Genomic DNA, 18880 nt, shown 5'->3' on the forward strand with positions numbered 1-18880 from the left:
CATTTTAAAAATGTTTTATATGGAGAGTCATGTCCCTGCCTTCCTCCCCCACAGGCATTTCCCTCTCCACCGGGTTTTGGGAAGTGGTGGGTTGGGTGAAGGAAAGTGGGGAGACAGCCACGTTAGGGGCTTGGCGCGGTTCACACAGGCTCCACTAGAGAAGCAAAGGCTCAAAACCAGGCAGGCAGGGCAGGAGGCCCATCAGAGCCAGCTGGAGCTCTCACGCATGGATGCAGCTGCCCTTTGAATGTAGGCACCCCTTCCTGTGTCCCAATCCAGCTGCTTTTTAAAAAGTTGATCCAATGCTTTTAGCCCCCATCCCACCCCACAGAAGTAAAATGACATTATTTCAATGAACAGAGGCAAGTCATCACTTTCAATTTTCATAATAAAACGTAATATTTGATATGTGTATCTCTGGCATCATATCTTGAACATATAGACCTAATATCCTTCAGATACTCTGATTCATGGTTAAAGTTGGGGGAACTTCAAATAGAGGCATCGAACCTTTTTAGTCACCAGGGAGGAAGCCACAGTTCATAGATGTGAACTCCAGCAGATGTTTATCGAAGAGAAAATCCTTTAATATGGCCATTAAGCCTTTCAAAGAATTTTTCAAGAAACATGAAAATTCTACCACAGACATACCTCATTCAAATTGTTGAAAAAAAGATGATTCATGTGACACCCAGGAGTCAGACCCAAACATGTTCCACGTGGTGGAAAGAAAAAGAAAATCTTGTTCTACAAAGTCAAAAAGTTCATTTGATTCTGAAGTTTGGGCAGACTTGAATTGGACATCAAAGGAGAGAGAGCATTGCATGAGCTCTGTTCATGACATGTGCAGCTTTGCCAGAATACTGTGCAATAGAAATTGGTGTCTGGGAAAGATGCAGGACACTTCGGGTTAGTGCCTTCCCATGAGAACTTAAAATAAGCAGTAAATATCCTTTCCCCCCACCCCCTAATAAAAGAAATGTACATCTTTCTGAACTAAAACTTAAGAATGTCCTTTTCCTGACAGTATAGATTTAGCTCCAAATGACATTTGATTAAAAGCTTATGTTTCCTCTGTGCATGCTTCTAACACTTTTTATACATTTTTGGTATCCGTCTTTGGTTTCTGTAGAAGTTGTCGATTCTACTCAGGCACAAAGATATATTTTTGTGGCTACTGAGCAGTTTAATCCAAAACCTAAACTGGGACCAAAGTTAGCTTCTGAAGTGAATGAAATGAGTGGGAACAATTCTGCAATTCCACAGGGTAGTTGTTGACTCAAAAGAGGCCACACACTCATTCAGTTTGGGTCACACCTTAATTGAACTAACCTCATCAAAAGATCCTACAACAATAGGTTCACACCCAGAGGCATAGATTAAGATTAAGAACACATTTTTTTTCTGGGTGCATACCTCCAAGTCACCACAGCAGGCAAGGAGCTTAGAAAGTCCTTGCTCAGAATGATTGCATTCACTGCTCATTTCCAATCTGCTTCAGATCATGAGTAATTCTGTGATGGTTCATTATGAAACAGAAATCCTTCTTGAAGGGGAAACTGAAAGACATTTTGCTATGACGGTTTCCTGCATGCCCAAATTGAACAGGCGTCTCACCATTGTAGTATTGATGCCCACCACTTATATGCATTTCTTTCCTCTGCTGAAACAGGACTTTAGACGGATTTTACAGATCACAGTTCTTGATCATGTTGGTCAAACCATCACTTACCATATGGCTAAATAAGTATTTTCCTTTTAGCCTTCAGTTTACCTGCTATGCATGACATTTGATGGAAATGAGGGTTCCCTTTACCGTAAATGCTACAGAATATTTTAAGAATATCTATTTTTTAAAAGGGTTGTGTTGCCAGATTTGGCTACCAGGTTCTTGGCCATGCTGCAAGAAAGAACTCAAGGGCACAGCACAGCATGGAGTAAGTAAGTAGAAAATTTATTGAGAATGCATGTGAGAGAACATATGGGTGCTATTGCAAGAAAGAGGTGAGAGGTGAGAGATGCCGACACTGTGCGGCCATCTGCTCTTATAGATTAGCTTTACTCACTCCCCTTCTCCCTTCCTTGTCCAAAACTTTCTCCTACCCTCCCTTCTCTCCAGAATGGAGCCTGGTGGTATTTAGTGCATTTGGGTGGGTTGGTTGCTGTAGGTGCTTTGTCTAGGTGGATGGCCCCAGGCAGGTTGTTTGACCAGGACACAGGTCCTTGTAACCTTGATTAACCATCATTGCTTAAAGGCTCCTTCATGGTATTTTTCTCTCTCCTTGTTCTAGCTTCCTCAACTTCCCCTTCAGAGAGTTCTCACTCCATAATCTTAAGGGTCACTGAGGGATGAAGGTCTGTCTTCTGTACCTGCTTCCTGCTTATCAGGGGATGTAGGCTTTACTTGACAGGGCATAGAACTTTTTGGCTATCTCATTTAAGTCTGAAAGGAAAGGAGGCCAGAGGGAAGGTTAGAATGGCTAAAAATCTTCACATCAGCATTGGTATGGCGTGAAAGGCTTCCAGTCTGGAAGAAATAAACTTGGTGAGAAGTTTAAAAACACAAGAGCCAATCAATAGCAAGAGAAGGACAGACGAAAAAGAGGCATTAGCCAAGAAAAACTGGGGAAGAGGGAAGGAAACCACCATCCTTCAGGTCCAAGAGTGAATCCTAGCTGGGCAGCTCTTTCTTGTTCAACTGGGAAATAAAAGCGTGCATATGGCAAGTTAAGGGATGCAGGAATGAGACCTAGAAGGAGCTCAGTTGATCGGGCTGTGGCTTTGGCTATGATGTTCACCCAGCTATTTCCTCTAAAGATGTTAGTACTATTTTTTTATGGCAAAGGCAATGAATTACAACTGTTTCTGTCAGTAAGAGTGTGGCATTTAAGAGATTAAGTATCTCTTGGTGGTGTTTAATTGGGAGAAAGCCTCAATTCTTTCTGCACTGTTGTGTTAGCATCTAAGACTAGGAAGGCATAGCCTTTTCCCTTTTCCTAGAGCTCAGGTGAGGGCAATAGGTGTTGCTTTTTTAGCTCAAGTCCCTGAGGACAGGTTGACTTTACTCTAGCTTACTTTGACTATCACATACTTTCCTTTCTTTGTTTCATTTTTTTTTTAATGAAGCTACTTTCAGAAAAAAAAATTTGATAAACTATAGCAAAAGTTTTGTTTTGTTTAACTTTTACACACTTACTAGGGTTATGTTATCAACACAAGGTACATAATTTATATACTTGCCTTGCTTCTCTTTTAAAGTCCTTTTTATTGAAGATAAAGTTCTGACATATAGCCAACCACATGTACTTTTAGAGAAGGCTTAGAGTAATGTAATGTAACTGACAAGTAAATTTGGTTGTTTAACATCATAAAGATCAATATTAGGATATAACATGGACAGTGAGAACATTGTCAAGATTTAAGGAATTTTATACAATTTTAAAATATATGAAAAATTTAGCTTAACGGAAGGATAAAAAATCTGTTAATTATTTTAATAGTTCTTAAACACTTTTTGTTTTTAATAGTTCTTAAAATAATTAAACTATTTTAGCACTTTATAAGATGAAAGAACAAATTCTTTGTAACAGCTTTCCTTTCAGGGTGAGAATTGTCTTCTGAAAAACAGTATGATAAGATCAACATAAACATCAAGAAGGATATTATTCTGATATGATATAAAATCTTTGTTTTTCTAAATAGAGTGCTCAGATGGTTAAGAACCCCTTTTTAAGAGCAGATCAATGATCTATATTATTTTAACAAAATTCACTTTCTCAAATCTTTTGTAACTTTCTTTATCCATCTAGGGTTGTAGTTAACTTGATCTACAAAGAAGATCCACTTTTTCCAAACCTGCAGCATTCCATATCCATTCAGGTTTCATAGTCAGCAATGGCTATAAACAAGATTCACTTTTGTACTAGAAATATATTAGCTTACAAAATTAACATTTTGCAAGACTGTGCTCTGGGTAGTTGAAAGTCAGTAAATTAGGCTACTAAGGCATTCTTAAAGACATGGGGATTATTTTGAAACCCTTGGTGCAGCACTGTCTGAATGAGCAGGGCAGGAATAAGCAGGAGTTATCCTTAAGTCCCTGCCATTCAAAGGCAAATAGGTATTGAGAGTCGGTAAAGAGAGATACAAACATGTGTCTTTAAGATCTAGGACTGAGAATTTGAATTCATTCTGGGGCTACTCATGGGCTAGCCCTGGGATGCTTTCATTCCAGACAGCCTTTGGCATGCAAAAGACCTCAGTCTAGTAGGGGCAAAAAAGGGGTAAACCTTAGCCCCCAGGGAGTGAAAAAAATCCCTCCCTAGGAGGAAGATGGGACATTCAGGGACAATGAGAAATTGATGGTATTCTAGAATGTCCTCAAGCCTACAAAGGAAAGGAGTCATGAAGGTTTTAATTTTGGCTTTATTGTCAACTTCTATAACTAGGCAACTCTGAGTGGAGGTGCCCAGAATGTCAATTCAGGACTGAGTGGCTCCAGTGTTAATAAAGAACTTAATAATCTTCCCTGCCACCTCAAGTATCCCCCAAGGCTTCTCTAGGTTGATGGTCATATGTGAAGTCAGCAGAACCATAAACAGCCTCAGTCTTTTTCACTTGCTGCAAGCAGGGCTCTTGGACCTGTCCTGATCCCCTTTTGGGGAGCCGGTGCAATCCCTGGGCCCAAGGCTCATGCTGGTGGCACCTGGGGCAAGGCCCTGGTGGGTCCTGAGTTGAGGGTTGTCTCAAGGTTTCTGTCATTCTCTTGGCCAGTGGCCTTCTGGCCCACAGGTGTTTGGAGCCATTTTCTAGTAATTATGAGGGAGCTGAGCATTTTTAACAGCGACTACAATAAGCTGAGACTGTTTTCTGATCTTCTGCTTAACTGTCACTGCCTTCTCCTTCTCCTCGGCTTTGTCTCAATTGTTAAAGACAGAAAAGGCAGTTGCTAGTAGGTCATTAGTGGAAGTTTGCGGGCCCAGGGAGAGGTTTTGCAGCTTTCTCTGAATAGGAGAGGCAAACTAGCTGATTAAATGTGTGCCCAGCACAATTTCTTCCACTAGCCTCCCCTGGACCAGAGAAAAGGTTTTCCTCTTTCTCCTGAACTCTCTTTCCTAGCTTATTACAGTTAATGGCTTGTTGGTACAGTTTCTTATGCCTTTTAGCAAACACGTTCTAAAAGGGGATCATTAAGATTTTTCCTCTAATGGAAATTGAGACATGGGCATAACACAAATGACAAATCTTTCTCAGGTCCTTGTTTTGGTAGGAGCCATAAACATCTGGGCATAGGGACTTTCTGACTATTTTCCCTGTCTTTTACAACTGGGGGGTTGCATTGTAATTGAGAGTCCAATTGGAGGACTATGTTTCCTCACCTTTTAGTTTTTATTAACATTGGCCTTTCCCATTTTCTCTGGAATAGGAAATAGAGGAGCCTCCCTAGCACCAGTGTGACTGCATGGCATCCCAACACACAGCTTGGCTGGGTGTTTCCCTCTCCACCAGCCCCGTCTCCTGAGAACATGGGGAGTACCATTGCTGGGCATCCCTGGGATACCTTTGTTGGGAGATGTCTGGATCTATGTTTCTGGGGCTCCCCAAATACAGGTCAGGGTGCCCTTGCCCAGAATTCCAGGACAGCGCTCTGGAGTGGTCCTTCTTCTCTGCTGGCCCAGTCTCTTGGGAACACAGAAATAAAGTCACCGGGACGAGTCACCAAGTATCCCCAGACGTTTCTTCCCGAGAGATGTCCAGATCGCTGCTCCCAGTGTGGGGGCACTCGCTCTACCTTAGTGAAGTCTAGGATTCTGTTCCTAGGAATAGCTTTGTCCTCTGTTTCCTGTTTCCTAAGGGCTAAAAAAGCAAAGAAGGAGAGCTTTCTATTCAGCCGCAGTGGATCTGGATAGAGACTAAATGATCAAGGCCTGTAGGGCAGACACTTCCATTAGCAAGTAGCCAGTTCTCATGGGCGTAAACCAGAAGTGACTCCCTAGAATGTTAAATACTTTGTTTGATTCAAGAATCCTTAGCCCAGAATCCTGTGTTACAAAGCCTGAAATGCCTCAGAAAGCATTAAAAGCCAGACAGAGGAGAGAAGGAGACTCTGGAGGCAGGGGAGAGGACCTCTGTGGAAGAAGTGAAAGCAGGCACAGCAGGAGAAAGGGTCTGGATCCCCAGAGGCAAGGAAGAGAGAGAGAGTGTGGAAGTCTTAGAGAACTGAGGAAAGAGAGAGCAAGAGAGCGAGGGTGAGAGCGAGAGGAGATATGCACGAGGATATAGGAAAGGATACCAGTGAGCCAAGTGAAAAGAAGTGAAAGTACAGAGCCAAGCCTCCCAGTCCAGACGGTCAGAGAGAAGTATTTCCTGTCTGGTGCACCAAAATATGTGGCTGGATTCAGCTGCCAGCTCTTGGCTGTGCCAAAAGAAAGAATTCAAGGGCACCGCACAGCATAGAGTGAGTAAGTAGAAAATTTATTGAGAATGCATGTGAGAGAACATGTGGGCACTCTCACAAGAAAGAGGTGAGAAGTGAGAGGCCCTGACACTGTGGCGCCATCTGCTTTTAAAGATTAGCTTTACTTACTTACTCCCCTTCTTTGTTTGAGGCTCTTTCTCCTACCTTCCTTTCTCTCTAGGATTGTGCCTGGTGGTAGATAGTGCATTTGGGTGGGTTGGTTGCCGCTGGGTGTTTTCCCGTAGGTGGGTAGCCCAGGCAGGTTGTCTGTCAAGGACAGACCACCTGACCTTGATTAACCATGCTTGGTCAAGGGCTCCTTCATGGTATTTTTCTCTTACCTCTCTCCCTGTTCTAGCCTGCCTCAGTTGGATCCCATGGTTAAATCCATTACCTGCTGAGGGAAAGTAAACTCTCATGCCACTAACGAGCATTTCTAGATCTGCCTTTATGTACGTTGGATGGTTTACTTAGATCAAGTAGATGTATCAGTGTTTGTGTTTTTCAGTGCAATGTGTAAACTTTGTACCAATTTCCCCAATATTTTTCTACAACCTGACCATTGTAGTTATAAATCTGGTTTCAAAACCCAAAAATAAAAACTGTCTTTCTTTTAGAAAATGGAATTTTCCAGCTGTAAAGACATAACTCAATTCACTTAAGTTTTGATGTCATCTGTAGTTGTTCCCTTCTGAAAAGGGTCCTGAAGTTTAAAACTTAAAAATTTTATAATTAGTAGTTGTTCTAGTTTGCTAGCTGCCGGAATGCAATATACTAGAAACAGAATGGCTTTTTAAAAAGGGAATTTAATAAGTTGCTAGTTTACAGTTCTAAGGCCGAGAAAATGTCCCGGTTAAAACAAGTTTATAGAAATGTCCAATCTAAGACATCCATCCAGGGAAAGATACCTTGATTCAAGAAGGCCGATGAAGTTCAGAGTTTCTCTCTCAAGTGAGAAGGCATGTGGCAAACACAGTCAGTTCTTCTCTCTCAGCTGGAAGGGCACATGGTGAACATGGAATATGGCAAACACGGCAGCATCTTCTAACTTTCTCTCCAGGCTTCTGGTTTCATGAAACCCCGGGAGGCGTTTTCCTTCTTCATCTCCAAAGGTCGCTGGCTTGTGAACTCTCTGCTTCATAGTGCTACAGCATTCTCTGCTCTCTCCGAATCTCTTATTCTTCAAAATGTTTGCTTTTTTATAGGACTCCAGAAACTCATCAAAACCCACCCAACTGGGTGGAGACATATTGTCACCTAATCCAGTTTAACAATCACTCTTGATTAAATCACATCTCCAGGAAGATGATCTGATTACAGTTTCAAACATACAATGTTGAATAGAGATTATTCTGTTTTTATGAAATGGGATTTAGATTAAAACATGGCTTTTCTAGTGGACATACATCCTTTCAATCCAGCACAGTAGTAGAATTCTATTTAGAGGTTTTAAGGATTTTATTTAATTGAGAGAACACTTTAAATGAATGCAGTCCTGCACGTAATATTTGAAAACTGACAAATGAAATCTATACTTTGATTCATTAGAGGTGGAACCATGATGTGTCTACAAACTGTGAAGAAAATGAGAATAGATGTCCAAACATACTATCCAGTTAATAACTACAGTGTGAGCTGGGGTAGATATCATTGTTAAAATATATTTAGTTTTTTGTATGGCAGTATTTTTCTCTTTTTGTTGCAAACTCTCATAGTTGAATTGCTTAATTATAATTTGTGGGATTCCAGTGCAGTTAAGAGAGAGTGGGAAATCTGAATTTAAGTACACATGTAAAAAGAAGCTATGTGAGTACAAAAGTTCAATCCACTACTATAAAGACTACAGTAACTCAAGTCAATTCATTTCTGACTCTAACTGGGGTGAAGTCATACTTCCCTTAGGTTAAGGGCACTTTAGGTATTGGTCTTAAGTTCAGGGGCACTTCTGACAAACGAGCTACAAATTCAGGGGTTCCATCACCCCTTTAGTTTTGATAATTCCCTCGAAGTGACTCATAGAATTCACTGAAGTGCCATTATAGTTTTTTTACAGGAAGAGGAAACAGATAAGAAGAAGCCACAATATGAGCCATATAGGGTGAGGCCTGGGAGGGTCCCAAATGCAAGCTTCCATGTCCTCTCCATATACAGTAAGAATGTGTCACCCTCCCAGATCAAGAGATGTATCTTCTCAATCATGGAAGCTCTCCTGGGCTTTGAGAATCCTGTTTATTTGGGGTCTCATTACCTAGGCGTGGTTGATAGAATCAGTGTCCACAAGGTTGAACTCAGTCAGGTGTGGTCCTGGGGCCACCATGAATAACAAAAGATACACCTATCATGAGAAATTCCAAAGAAATGGTGTCCTAGTTTGGTAGCTGCTGGGAATGTGATATACCAGAAACAGAGTGGCTTTTATAAGCGGAATTTACTAAGTTGTAAGTTTACATTTCTAAAGCCGTGAAAATGTCCAAATTAAATCAAGGCTATAGATGTCCAACCTAAGGCATCCAGGGAAAAATACCTTGGTTCAGGAAGACTGTTGACACTCAGGGTTTCTCTTTCAACTGGAAAGGCATGTGATGAACATGGTGACACCTGCTGGCTTTCTCTCCAGGCTTCTTATTTCATGAAGCTCCCTGGGGGTATTTTCCTTCTTCATCTCCAAAGATCTCTGGCTGTGCGGGCTCTGTTTCTTGTGGCTCTAGGGACTCTGACGCTTTTACCAAAATGGTTCCTGTTTTAAAGGATTCCAATAAATTAATCAAGACCCACCTGGAATGGGTGGAATCACATCTCCCTTTAATCAATGGTTAATACCCACAATTGGACGTGTCATCTCTGTGGAGATATTTAATCAAGTTTCCAACCTGCAGTACTGAATAGAGATTAAAAGAAACAGCTACCTCCACAGTATGGATCAGGATTAAAACATGGCTTTTCTAGAGTACGTAATCGTTTCAAACCGGCACAAATGAGGACAAAGACCAGTCAAATGTTTCCGTCTACTAGAAGTACCGTGCAAACCATTTTTGTCACTTAGAATAGTGGGCAATGCTACTCTAGTGAGCTCTTTGGGATGTAATACCAAGTTCTAGTTTTTTCTGCTCAGTATTGGCCTGAATTTACTGCTCTGTTTGGATATTTTGCCTTAAAAAAGTTGCTTCTGTCTGATGTTCTATTTTTGTGAATGTTCTCCACCAAGATGGTACTCCTTAGTTTTCTTATCTATTGTTGAAGAATATTATTTTATACCCCAATAGTGACTGCCAAGGTGTTGTAGTTTGCTAGATGCCTGAATGCAATATACCATAAATGGAATGGCTTTTAAAAAGGATAATGTAATAAGTTGCTAGTTTACAGTTCTAAGGCTGAGAAAATGTCCCAGTTAAAACAAGTCTATAGAAATATCCAATCTAAGGCATTCAGGGAAAGACACCTTGGTTCAAGGAGGCCTATGACATTCAACGTTCGCCAGCAAACATGGCGGCATCTGCTGGCTTTCTCGTGGTTCTACAAAAGGAACTCTCTCCAAAATGTTTCCTCTTTAAAGGATTCCCATAAGCAACTCCACCTTCATTGGGTGGAGACACACCTACGGAAATCATTTAATCAGAAGTTACCACCCACAGTTGTCTGGGTCACATCTCCATGGGAACAATCGAAATGCTCCCACCCAGCAATATTGAATGAGGATTAAAGAACATGGCTTTTCTGGGGTCCACCACAGATTCATACCAGCACATAAGGTTACAAATGAAAGAAAACCTACATTTGTGTGCAGCATTAAAACTTTCACTGCCCATGCAAATTTCTGTCTGCTGTGCCTTGTTATGGCAGTTTTTCTAATCTAATAAAATATGCTTGATGGTTTCTTTGTGAAAAAAAACAATAGTAACAAGCCTTTTATTCTTTAAGATTTTAATGTTTTTTTATAGTGTATTTATGTTAAACATTATAAGTGATCTATACACCTAATTTTAATCAACCATATTTCAGCTGGACCTACACTTGCATAGATCTTCTGGACCTCGTGCAAACCAAATACGCTGGGACAAATTTTTCTCTTCAAAGAATTAGTTTATGGAAAGCATCAGAATCACAGTCCTTCTATGTAGACGTGGTTCACATTGGACAGACATCTACAATCTCAATGTTAAATGGTATTTTGTATTCTTTCTCACCTGCTTAAACTTTTTAAATCTATCTTGTAGCAAAATCTTGCCATGGAAATTATTTTTAGATTCTTAAGTACAGACAACAATATTAATTTCTAAATATTACTGAGTTATTCTTTCATCTCAATATTTTGATTTAACTTTATTTTTTAGTGAATAAGGCAAGATTATAATTCTGTGGGTAAATGTTTCCTTAATATAAACTTTCTCATTATAGCAATAATTAGCCTTACAGTCCTGGATTCTGTTTACAGAATAGATAGATAAACTGTCACAAACATTTTCAGTTGGCCTTGTTTTATTAATTAATTTAAATAAAAGCTTCATTTCTGATTAATTGTTTAATTAATTATTTTAAATAAAAGCTTCATTTCTGATAGTTTAGCATTATTTTCCAGTCATGTTAATAGATGAGTGTATGTGAGATGTGATAACAAAGCAATCAGTATTAAACTCTACCATTTTATCATAAAATCAGCCTTATTCCAAGTAGCCACCTTGAAAGGTGACTACTCTCATTTTTCAGACCCCTACTTTTGGAACTGTATTTAGGTAAGAGAATATGAGTCAATGGACAAAAATAATTAAATATTACTAGTTTATAGTCAATCCTTTTGAATTTGCTCTCACCAGACCTGCATTGTGACTGATGGGACACGTATAATATAGCTGGATTTTGCTGGGGTAAATGATGTAGTTCATTAAACAATATTCATTCAGGGCCCACCATGCGACAGGAACTGTGTCAGGTACTAAGGAAAGAGCAGTGAAGCAAGACAGTCCTGGTTCTTCCCTCACGGTACATGGAGACTCAGGAGCATCGCATTCAGAGAATTTAGAGCAATATTTACCGGTCCAGGGAAGGCTGATGTAATCTAAGGCTTGGTGGCTTTGAAATATTTTGTTTTGGCTGGTGGGCCTCATGTTGCAAAAGACATTAAAGAGATATATTCTAGAAGTGAAAGTGTACCAAGCTTTACAAACTACTTGCCTTAAGGTCTTCTTTCTAAAATTTGACTTTAAATGACTAATTCCATGGAGATTGAGATTATTTGATGATTTTCTTCTTAGCAACAGAAGCTATGCAATTTTATCTCCAAGTTATTTTGTTTATATGTATTCTTTAGAAATGCCAAAGAGAAGACTTCCAGCATTAGCAAGTAAAGGAATATTTTTAAAGCACTTTCAAGTGAATCAGACCAAAATAAATGGGTCAATTTTGACCAACCAATATTCTGTCACCATGACTGCATATAACTGTAGTTATAATATACCCCTGATGGCTGTGAGCTTTGGGCAGGTAAGCCAAGAATTTTGTGCTATCATTTTAAATTTATGGAGCGTTAGCTTAATGTAGTAAACTTTCTTTTTAATTTTGTTAAATAGCTGACACATAGTTTGAATGTCTCTTAAGAGGACAAGACAGTTATTCCAAGGATAAATGAATAATTGGACGCTTGTCCAACTTGCAGATGAAAATTGTTTTTTCTTTAAGATATATTATCTATAGGGAAAATCAAGGGAAAAACTGTCCTTAGGAAGAAGGAATTAATGAGATTTAAGTAGTGTTTTCTCCTTTAACTTAAAGGAGAAAGTTAAAGGAGAACTTAAAGGAGAAATTGTGAACTCTTCCAACAACCCTTTTAACAAAGATTATTGGAAGAAAAGTGGAGCTCCTACATTGCATTTTTAAATTTTTTCTATTATAAACCTAATTTATTTTTGCTTGTATCACAATAAACAAGAAAAGATATGATTATCTATAATTCAAAAGTTTATGGGCAATTTTTATACTGTGTATCATTTATAAGAGGAGTAGTTCATTGGATATTATAAATATGGTGAGTATTTAAAAATTTCCTATAAAAATATATGAGTTGACATAGTTTCCTATAACAAATAAAAAAGTTATGATAGCCTCAAGATGAAAAGTTAAATAATTAATCATTGTAGTAAGAGTCTCTCAGAGAAATTCTTTGCTAACTAAGTGATTTTATGATGAAAAGCAATACTAAAAAACTATAAATATTAGGAGAAAATTGCCTTTACCCATCCCTGCCAAGTGTCTTCAAGATAAATACCTTGTAAACATTTATCAGTGTTTTCCTCTTAGCTCTGTAACAAAATGTAAATCTAATTCAAGGCTTTGTATTTTCAAAACATCTGTGTAAACAGTCTTCCATTTTTCAACGTTCTGTCATTAGACTACTCATTTGTAATTTTTTTCCTTTAGCTTTTCTTATTTATCGAAGGTTAAATTGGGGAATATGGGACTTATATTTTTGTGACCTTTTCTAAAAAGTTCAAGTGAAAAATCCATAGAGAAAAACACATAGTATCATGCCCATCTGAAACTGATTGTAAATAACTAATTCAAACAAACAGTTAAAAAATTTATTTTTCAGATAATTATAGATTTATCTACATAAATTTATCTACATACATACAGTTGTAAGAAGTAATATAGAGAGATTGCAGTATCCATCACCCAATGTTTCCCGGTAGTAACATCTTGAATAACTATGGTGTTATATCACAACCAGGAAGCTGACGTTGATACAATCTACCAACCTTATTCAGATCTCACCAGTTTTGCCTGCACTCATTGTGTGTATGGGTATGTGTGAGTGTGTGTTTGTGTGTTCTATACAATTTTATCATATGTGTAGTTTCATCTGAGCACTAGAAGAAAGGTTCCATCACAAGGATTCCTGGTGCTACCCTTTTAAAGCCACAATCACCTCTCAAACTCCCCATTCCCTAACATCTGTCAACCACTAGCCTGTTATTTCTCTATAATTTTGTCATTTTAACAAAGTTATATAAATGAAATATAAAATGTACCTTACGTAATTATACTAGTATGTAGTCTTTAAGATTCACTTTTTTCCCATCAGCATAATTCCTTTGAAATCCAATAAGTTATTGTGTATATAATAGTTTGTTCACTTTTATTGCTGAGTAGAATTCCATGGCGTGGATACACCACAGTTTGTTTAATCATTTACCTATGAATGGGCATTGAATTGCTTCCAGTTTTGAGTTTCTATGAATAGAGTTGCTATGACTATTCATGCATAGATTTTCACATGAACCTAAGTTTTCATTTCTCTGGGTTAAATGCCAAAGAATGCAATTGTGAGGTCATATGGTAAGCCCAGACATAGTTTTATAAGAAACTGCCATAGTCTTTTCTGAAGTGTCTGTGCCATTTTACATTCTAAGTAGCAATGTATGAATTATTTTTGCACATACTCATTAGCATTTGGTGTTATTGCTGTTTTTTTATTTCAGTCATTCTGTTAGTTGTGCAGTGATAGTTTTAGTTTTAATTGCCATTTCCCTAATGGCTAATAATGTTGAACATCTTTTCATGTACTTATCTGCCATCCATATACCCTCTTCCATGAAATGTCTATTCATATCTTTTGTCCATTTTCTAATTGGATTATTTAGCTCCTTACTGTTGAGATTTCAGAGTTCTTTATATATTTTAAAATATGAGTCCTTTGTCAGAAATGTGGTTTGCCAGTATTTTCTTCCAGGCTGTATCTTCTCTTTTCATCATTTTCACAAGGTCTTCCACAGGGTAAATTTTTTTTAATTTTGAGGAAATCCAATTTATTAATGTTTTTCTTTTGTGGATGGTGCTTTTGATTTCAAATCTAAAAACTGTTTGCTTAGTCCTAGATCATTGTTTTAGTTTCCTTAGCTACTCAAGCAAATACCATGCAATGCACTGACTGAAACACCTGGGAATTTAATGGCTCATGTTTTTGAGATTGGAAAAAAGTTCAAATCAAGATATTTTCAAGGTGATACTTTCTTCCCAAAGACTGTGGTATTCTGGGACTGGCTGCTGGCGATTCTTTGTCCTTAGCTTGCCACACGGCAAGGCACATAACAGCACCTCCTGGACTCTCCTTTCTCTTCCACGTTCTCTTGATTTCAGCTCCTGGTTTCTCCTTCTGTGGCTTTTTCTCTCTGTCTGAATTTTACTCTGCTTATAAAGGACTCCAGTAGGGGGATTAAAAGCCATTCTGATTGGGCTTGATCACACCTTAACTGAAGTAATGTCATCAAAAAGTCCTACTTATGGTGGCTTCACACCCACTGGAGTGGATTAAGTTTAAGAATATGTGTTTTTCTGGGGTACATACAGCTCCAAACCACCACAGTCCTGAAGATTTTTTTCTCCTGTTTTTTCCCCTATACGTTTTACAGTTTTCCACTTAGATTTATGTCCATGATCCATTTTGATCTAATATTTCTATAAGGTGATGTTTAGCTCTACGTTTATTTGTTTGCCTATAGCTCCAATTGTTCCTGCACCATTTATTGAGAAGTCTCTCCTTTCTCTATTGAAATCATTTTTCAGTTTTATCAAAAATAAGTTGGGCATATTTCTGGATCTATTTCTGGCTTCTTTATTCTGTTCCATTGATCTGTGTGTCCATCCCTCCACCAATATTGCACTCTCTTGATAACTATAGCTATATAGTAAGCCTTAACATCAGGTACGTTGCCACCTCACACTTTATTACTCTTTTGCAAAATTGTTTTAGCTATTCTAGGTCCCATGTCTTTCCCCACAAATATTAGAATAAACTTGTTTATGTCTACACAAATCCTTCCTAGTATTTTGATGGAAATTGCGTTGAACCTATAGAACATTTCAGAGAGAATTGACACCTTTATTATGTTAAAGTCTTCTTTGATTTCTCTTATGGCATATTTAGGTCTTTTTTATTACTTCAACAGCATCTTGCAATTTTCAGTATATAGATCCTGTGTATGCTTTGTTAAATTAATATGTAAGTAGTTCATTTTCTTTGATACAATTGTAAATGGCCTTATTTTAAAAATTTCTATTTCAACATGTTCACTTGTTCCATAAATAGAAATGTGATTGATTTTTGTGCATTGATCTATTATCTTATAATATTGCTGAAATCAGTGCATTTCTACAAAGTAAATATACTCATGTAATCACTCCCTGCATGAAGATAAAGATAAGTGATATATCCCCAAGAGCCTTACTTGTGCCTCTTCTCTGTCATTTGATCTCAGTCCTCTAGATAACCACTTTTACACACTTCACATCAATGGATTTATATACAGTGTTTACTCTGTTGTATCTAGCTTATTTTATCCAATATTACTAGATTCATGTTGTTTCATTTTTCATTCCTTTGCAGTATTCTGTGGTATGAATATAGAACATTTTATCCATTCTGCTGATGGACTTTTGCATTGTTTCCAGTTTGGGGCTATTATGAGTAAAGCTGATATGAATATTCTTGTACTCTGTTTTGGCATTTATGCTTACTCATTTCTGTGGACTATGAGGCTTATAATTTAAATATTAGTGATATTAACAGATAATAGTCAGGTAGCAGAAGCAAGAGAATGTAATTTTACCACTAAAGTTAACAACTGATGAATTTCTGTGGCACTTTTTGCTTCTATTACTTGACTGGTCTTCACTGAACATTGATATTTCCTGAACTTGGGCCAGTTGCTGTACCGCTTATAGATACTTCTCTGTATTCTCAGTTAAGTTTTCAAGTCCTTGTCTTTTATTTCTCCAAAAAGGTGTTAAGTTCATTGCTAGCCAAGACCACATCTCATGCTTTCTCGCTTCCCCACAGTGATTAGAGCTATACCTTGAAGAGAGTGCCTGCTCAGTAAATATTTGTTCCTTGAGCAATGGAGGGCATGTTTTGCATTAATGAGGTATTACTGCCGTTCTGGTTTCTTGCTGCCCAGATGACTGAGTTGACTTTGGCCACATTATTTTAGCCATGTAGATAAGGCCTATGTTGATTTACGTGACTCTCCTTCATGTTCTGAAGAATCCCAAATACATTAGGCTCTATTTTTGTCATGTCACAGGATTGTACCATGGCGAAAGAGAAATTGTGTTAGCCGTTGTTAAGTCTAATCATTTATCAATATTTATTTTGGAAATTAGGTAATCACAAACGAGACAGAGGATGTATCTGTTTACAGAGGAAATAATTGGCCAGGGGACTCACAGATTCGTATTCAAAGAATGCAAGCAGCGTCTCCACCTCTAAGTGGCAGCTTTGACATTCAGGCTTATGGACATATTCTCAAAGGTATATGAAAAGTATTCTGATTGTAGATAAATAGATGATAGATAGATATACACATGGATGTATAGTGCTAAAAAATGTTACCTGCTGTTTCAGTTGAAGAATTACTACTTGTTTTTACATTCAAATCTCTAGGCCTAATAACCGTCCTATTAATGGGTCCTTTTATGGCCAATTAATAGACAATGTAGTTGTTTAAAACTTTTGTTGTTTGACTCTTTCCTTTAATAGATTTAATAGAAAGAATACACCCATCCAAATTTAGCATTTTAACTAATAATAATTTTTATTTTAAAATAATATAAAAAAATGTTGAAAAATATACAGCAAATTAAGAGTCATTTTTCTAAAGGCCATTGAAATTATGACTTTATAAGTCATACCTTTCTATAATGATTACATTTTTGAAAATGAGCATTTGTAACTAAGTCAGAAAAAAATAATGATATTAAAATATTCTGCAAATTGAGAACTGAAACGTGTTTTTTAAATACAAGTGTGATTGACAAGCGTAGACTTGTGCTGCTCAATATGGTAGCCATGAGCCACTTGTGGCTGCTGAGCACTTGAAATATAGTTGGTGCCACATGTTGAAATAGTTTCATTTTGAATATATCACATTAAATACGATTTATCACTAAAAATAATATTGCCAGTTTCTGTTAATGGCTACTAGAAGATTCTTAATTATATATGTGGCTCTCAGTATACATCTGTTGGTCAGTGCTGATCTAGACAAGTATAATAATCATTTTGGTGTATTTCTATCGGTATTGCTTCTTTACATAATTTATATAGTCAAGGTTATACCAGTAATGTAAAGTTAAATTATCTAGTACAAATGACATTTTCACATTTTCCTGATGCCTCTCCAGATACATCAGTTTCCATTCCCCAAATGTTATTGCTCTTTTATATCCATGGCTTTCAGATTATCCATAAAGTAAATTGATTTTATAAATAAAGGTATTTGAGACAAGATCAACTCTTGAGGTGCTTGAATCATGTAATTTTTATTTCCAGGATATATATAAGTTCTTGTCATAAGTAGCATGCAAATTTCAGTTCTACAATATTGGAAGACATTTGGTTTACAGTGATAATGCATAGCACAATTTCATGCATTTTCAATGTGAAATTGGTTTATGAATTTTTGACTCCTGCTGTCTGCCCTCCCCCTGTGAGTGCAGACCTCCCTGTGGCTGTGTCAGCTGCAGATTTACAGTTTGCACTTCAGAGTCTTGAAGAAGTGGGACAAGTCTCAGTTGCTCAAGAGGGAACCTGTGCTGGCTACTCATGGAATGTCAAGTGGAGAAGTGCATGTGGAAAGCAGAATCTTCTACAGGTTCTCCCACTTGTCTTTGTTTCCGTTTTCTTCTATGTATCATTTTCCTGTTTACACCTTACCTCAGTCCAAAAAAGAATTTGAGACTGTATATTTTTTAAATATGAACTATAGATTAAAAATGGAAAAAAAAATTGAGAAGATGATTTTTCTATATTAAGTTGGAAAGATGTTCTCTTTCAGAAATAGCCATTGGTATTTTATTCCCTGTCTCATTTGTAAAAAGTCCAGGAATATGTGCATTAGAAGTCCTTTGATGGGGGCAAGAGACCAAAGACAGGACTAATCCTAGGACTAAATCAGGTGTATTCTAGTGGGTGCTAAGTAGAACCAGTCTCACTATCTCTAGAGCTGTCTTTTGGAGCATTGGCTACTTTTGTGGTTTTAGAGATGACATTTTAGAGTTCATAAGGGAGTCACACCTTAAGCTCTCATCTAATTACCTTTGATTAGTTGGAGCTGGAAGAAGGTAGGGGAGGGGAGTTGAGCCCAGAGTAGGTGAAAGAGAAGGGTCTAGCAGAGACTTGGGATTGGACTGTCAAATATTAAAAACATGATATTTACTTGTGATGATAGGAGTATGAGGAAACAGTCTTTCTCATGTACTGTTGATGAGAATGGAAATTGGTACAATCTTAAGAGGATAAGTTAGTAGCATCTGAACATAGATGCCCTATAATTTAGCAAGCTCAATTATATAATTATATCCTAATGAAATAGTAACACAAATAGAAATTTTCTGTGCCCAGAGGTAGTAACTGTAACATGATCTGTAGTCACA

General features: G+C 37.6%; 1 protein-coding gene across 1 annotated transcript in view; it reads left to right on the forward strand.

The window, feature by feature from the left end:
* Positions 1 to 18880, forward strand: part of PKHD1L1 (PKHD1 like 1) — a 173786-nt gene that overhangs the window by 58789 nt on the left and 96117 nt on the right. Inside the window, exons 22-25 of the mRNA XM_077167497.1 lie at positions 10457 to 10620; positions 11763 to 11935; positions 16610 to 16757; positions 17945 to 18099. Of these exons, the coding sequence (XP_077023612.1) occupies positions 10457 to 10620; positions 11763 to 11935; positions 16610 to 16757; positions 17945 to 18099 (640 nt within the window). The remainder of the gene's footprint in view (positions 1 to 10456; positions 10621 to 11762; positions 11936 to 16609; positions 16758 to 17944; positions 18100 to 18880) is intronic.

This window comes from Tamandua tetradactyla, chromosome 6, assembly GCF_023851605.1.
Source record: "Tamandua tetradactyla isolate mTamTet1 chromosome 6, mTamTet1.pri, whole genome shotgun sequence".
In the NCBI taxonomy this organism is placed as follows: Eukaryota; Metazoa; Chordata; class Mammalia; order Pilosa; family Myrmecophagidae; genus Tamandua; species Tamandua tetradactyla.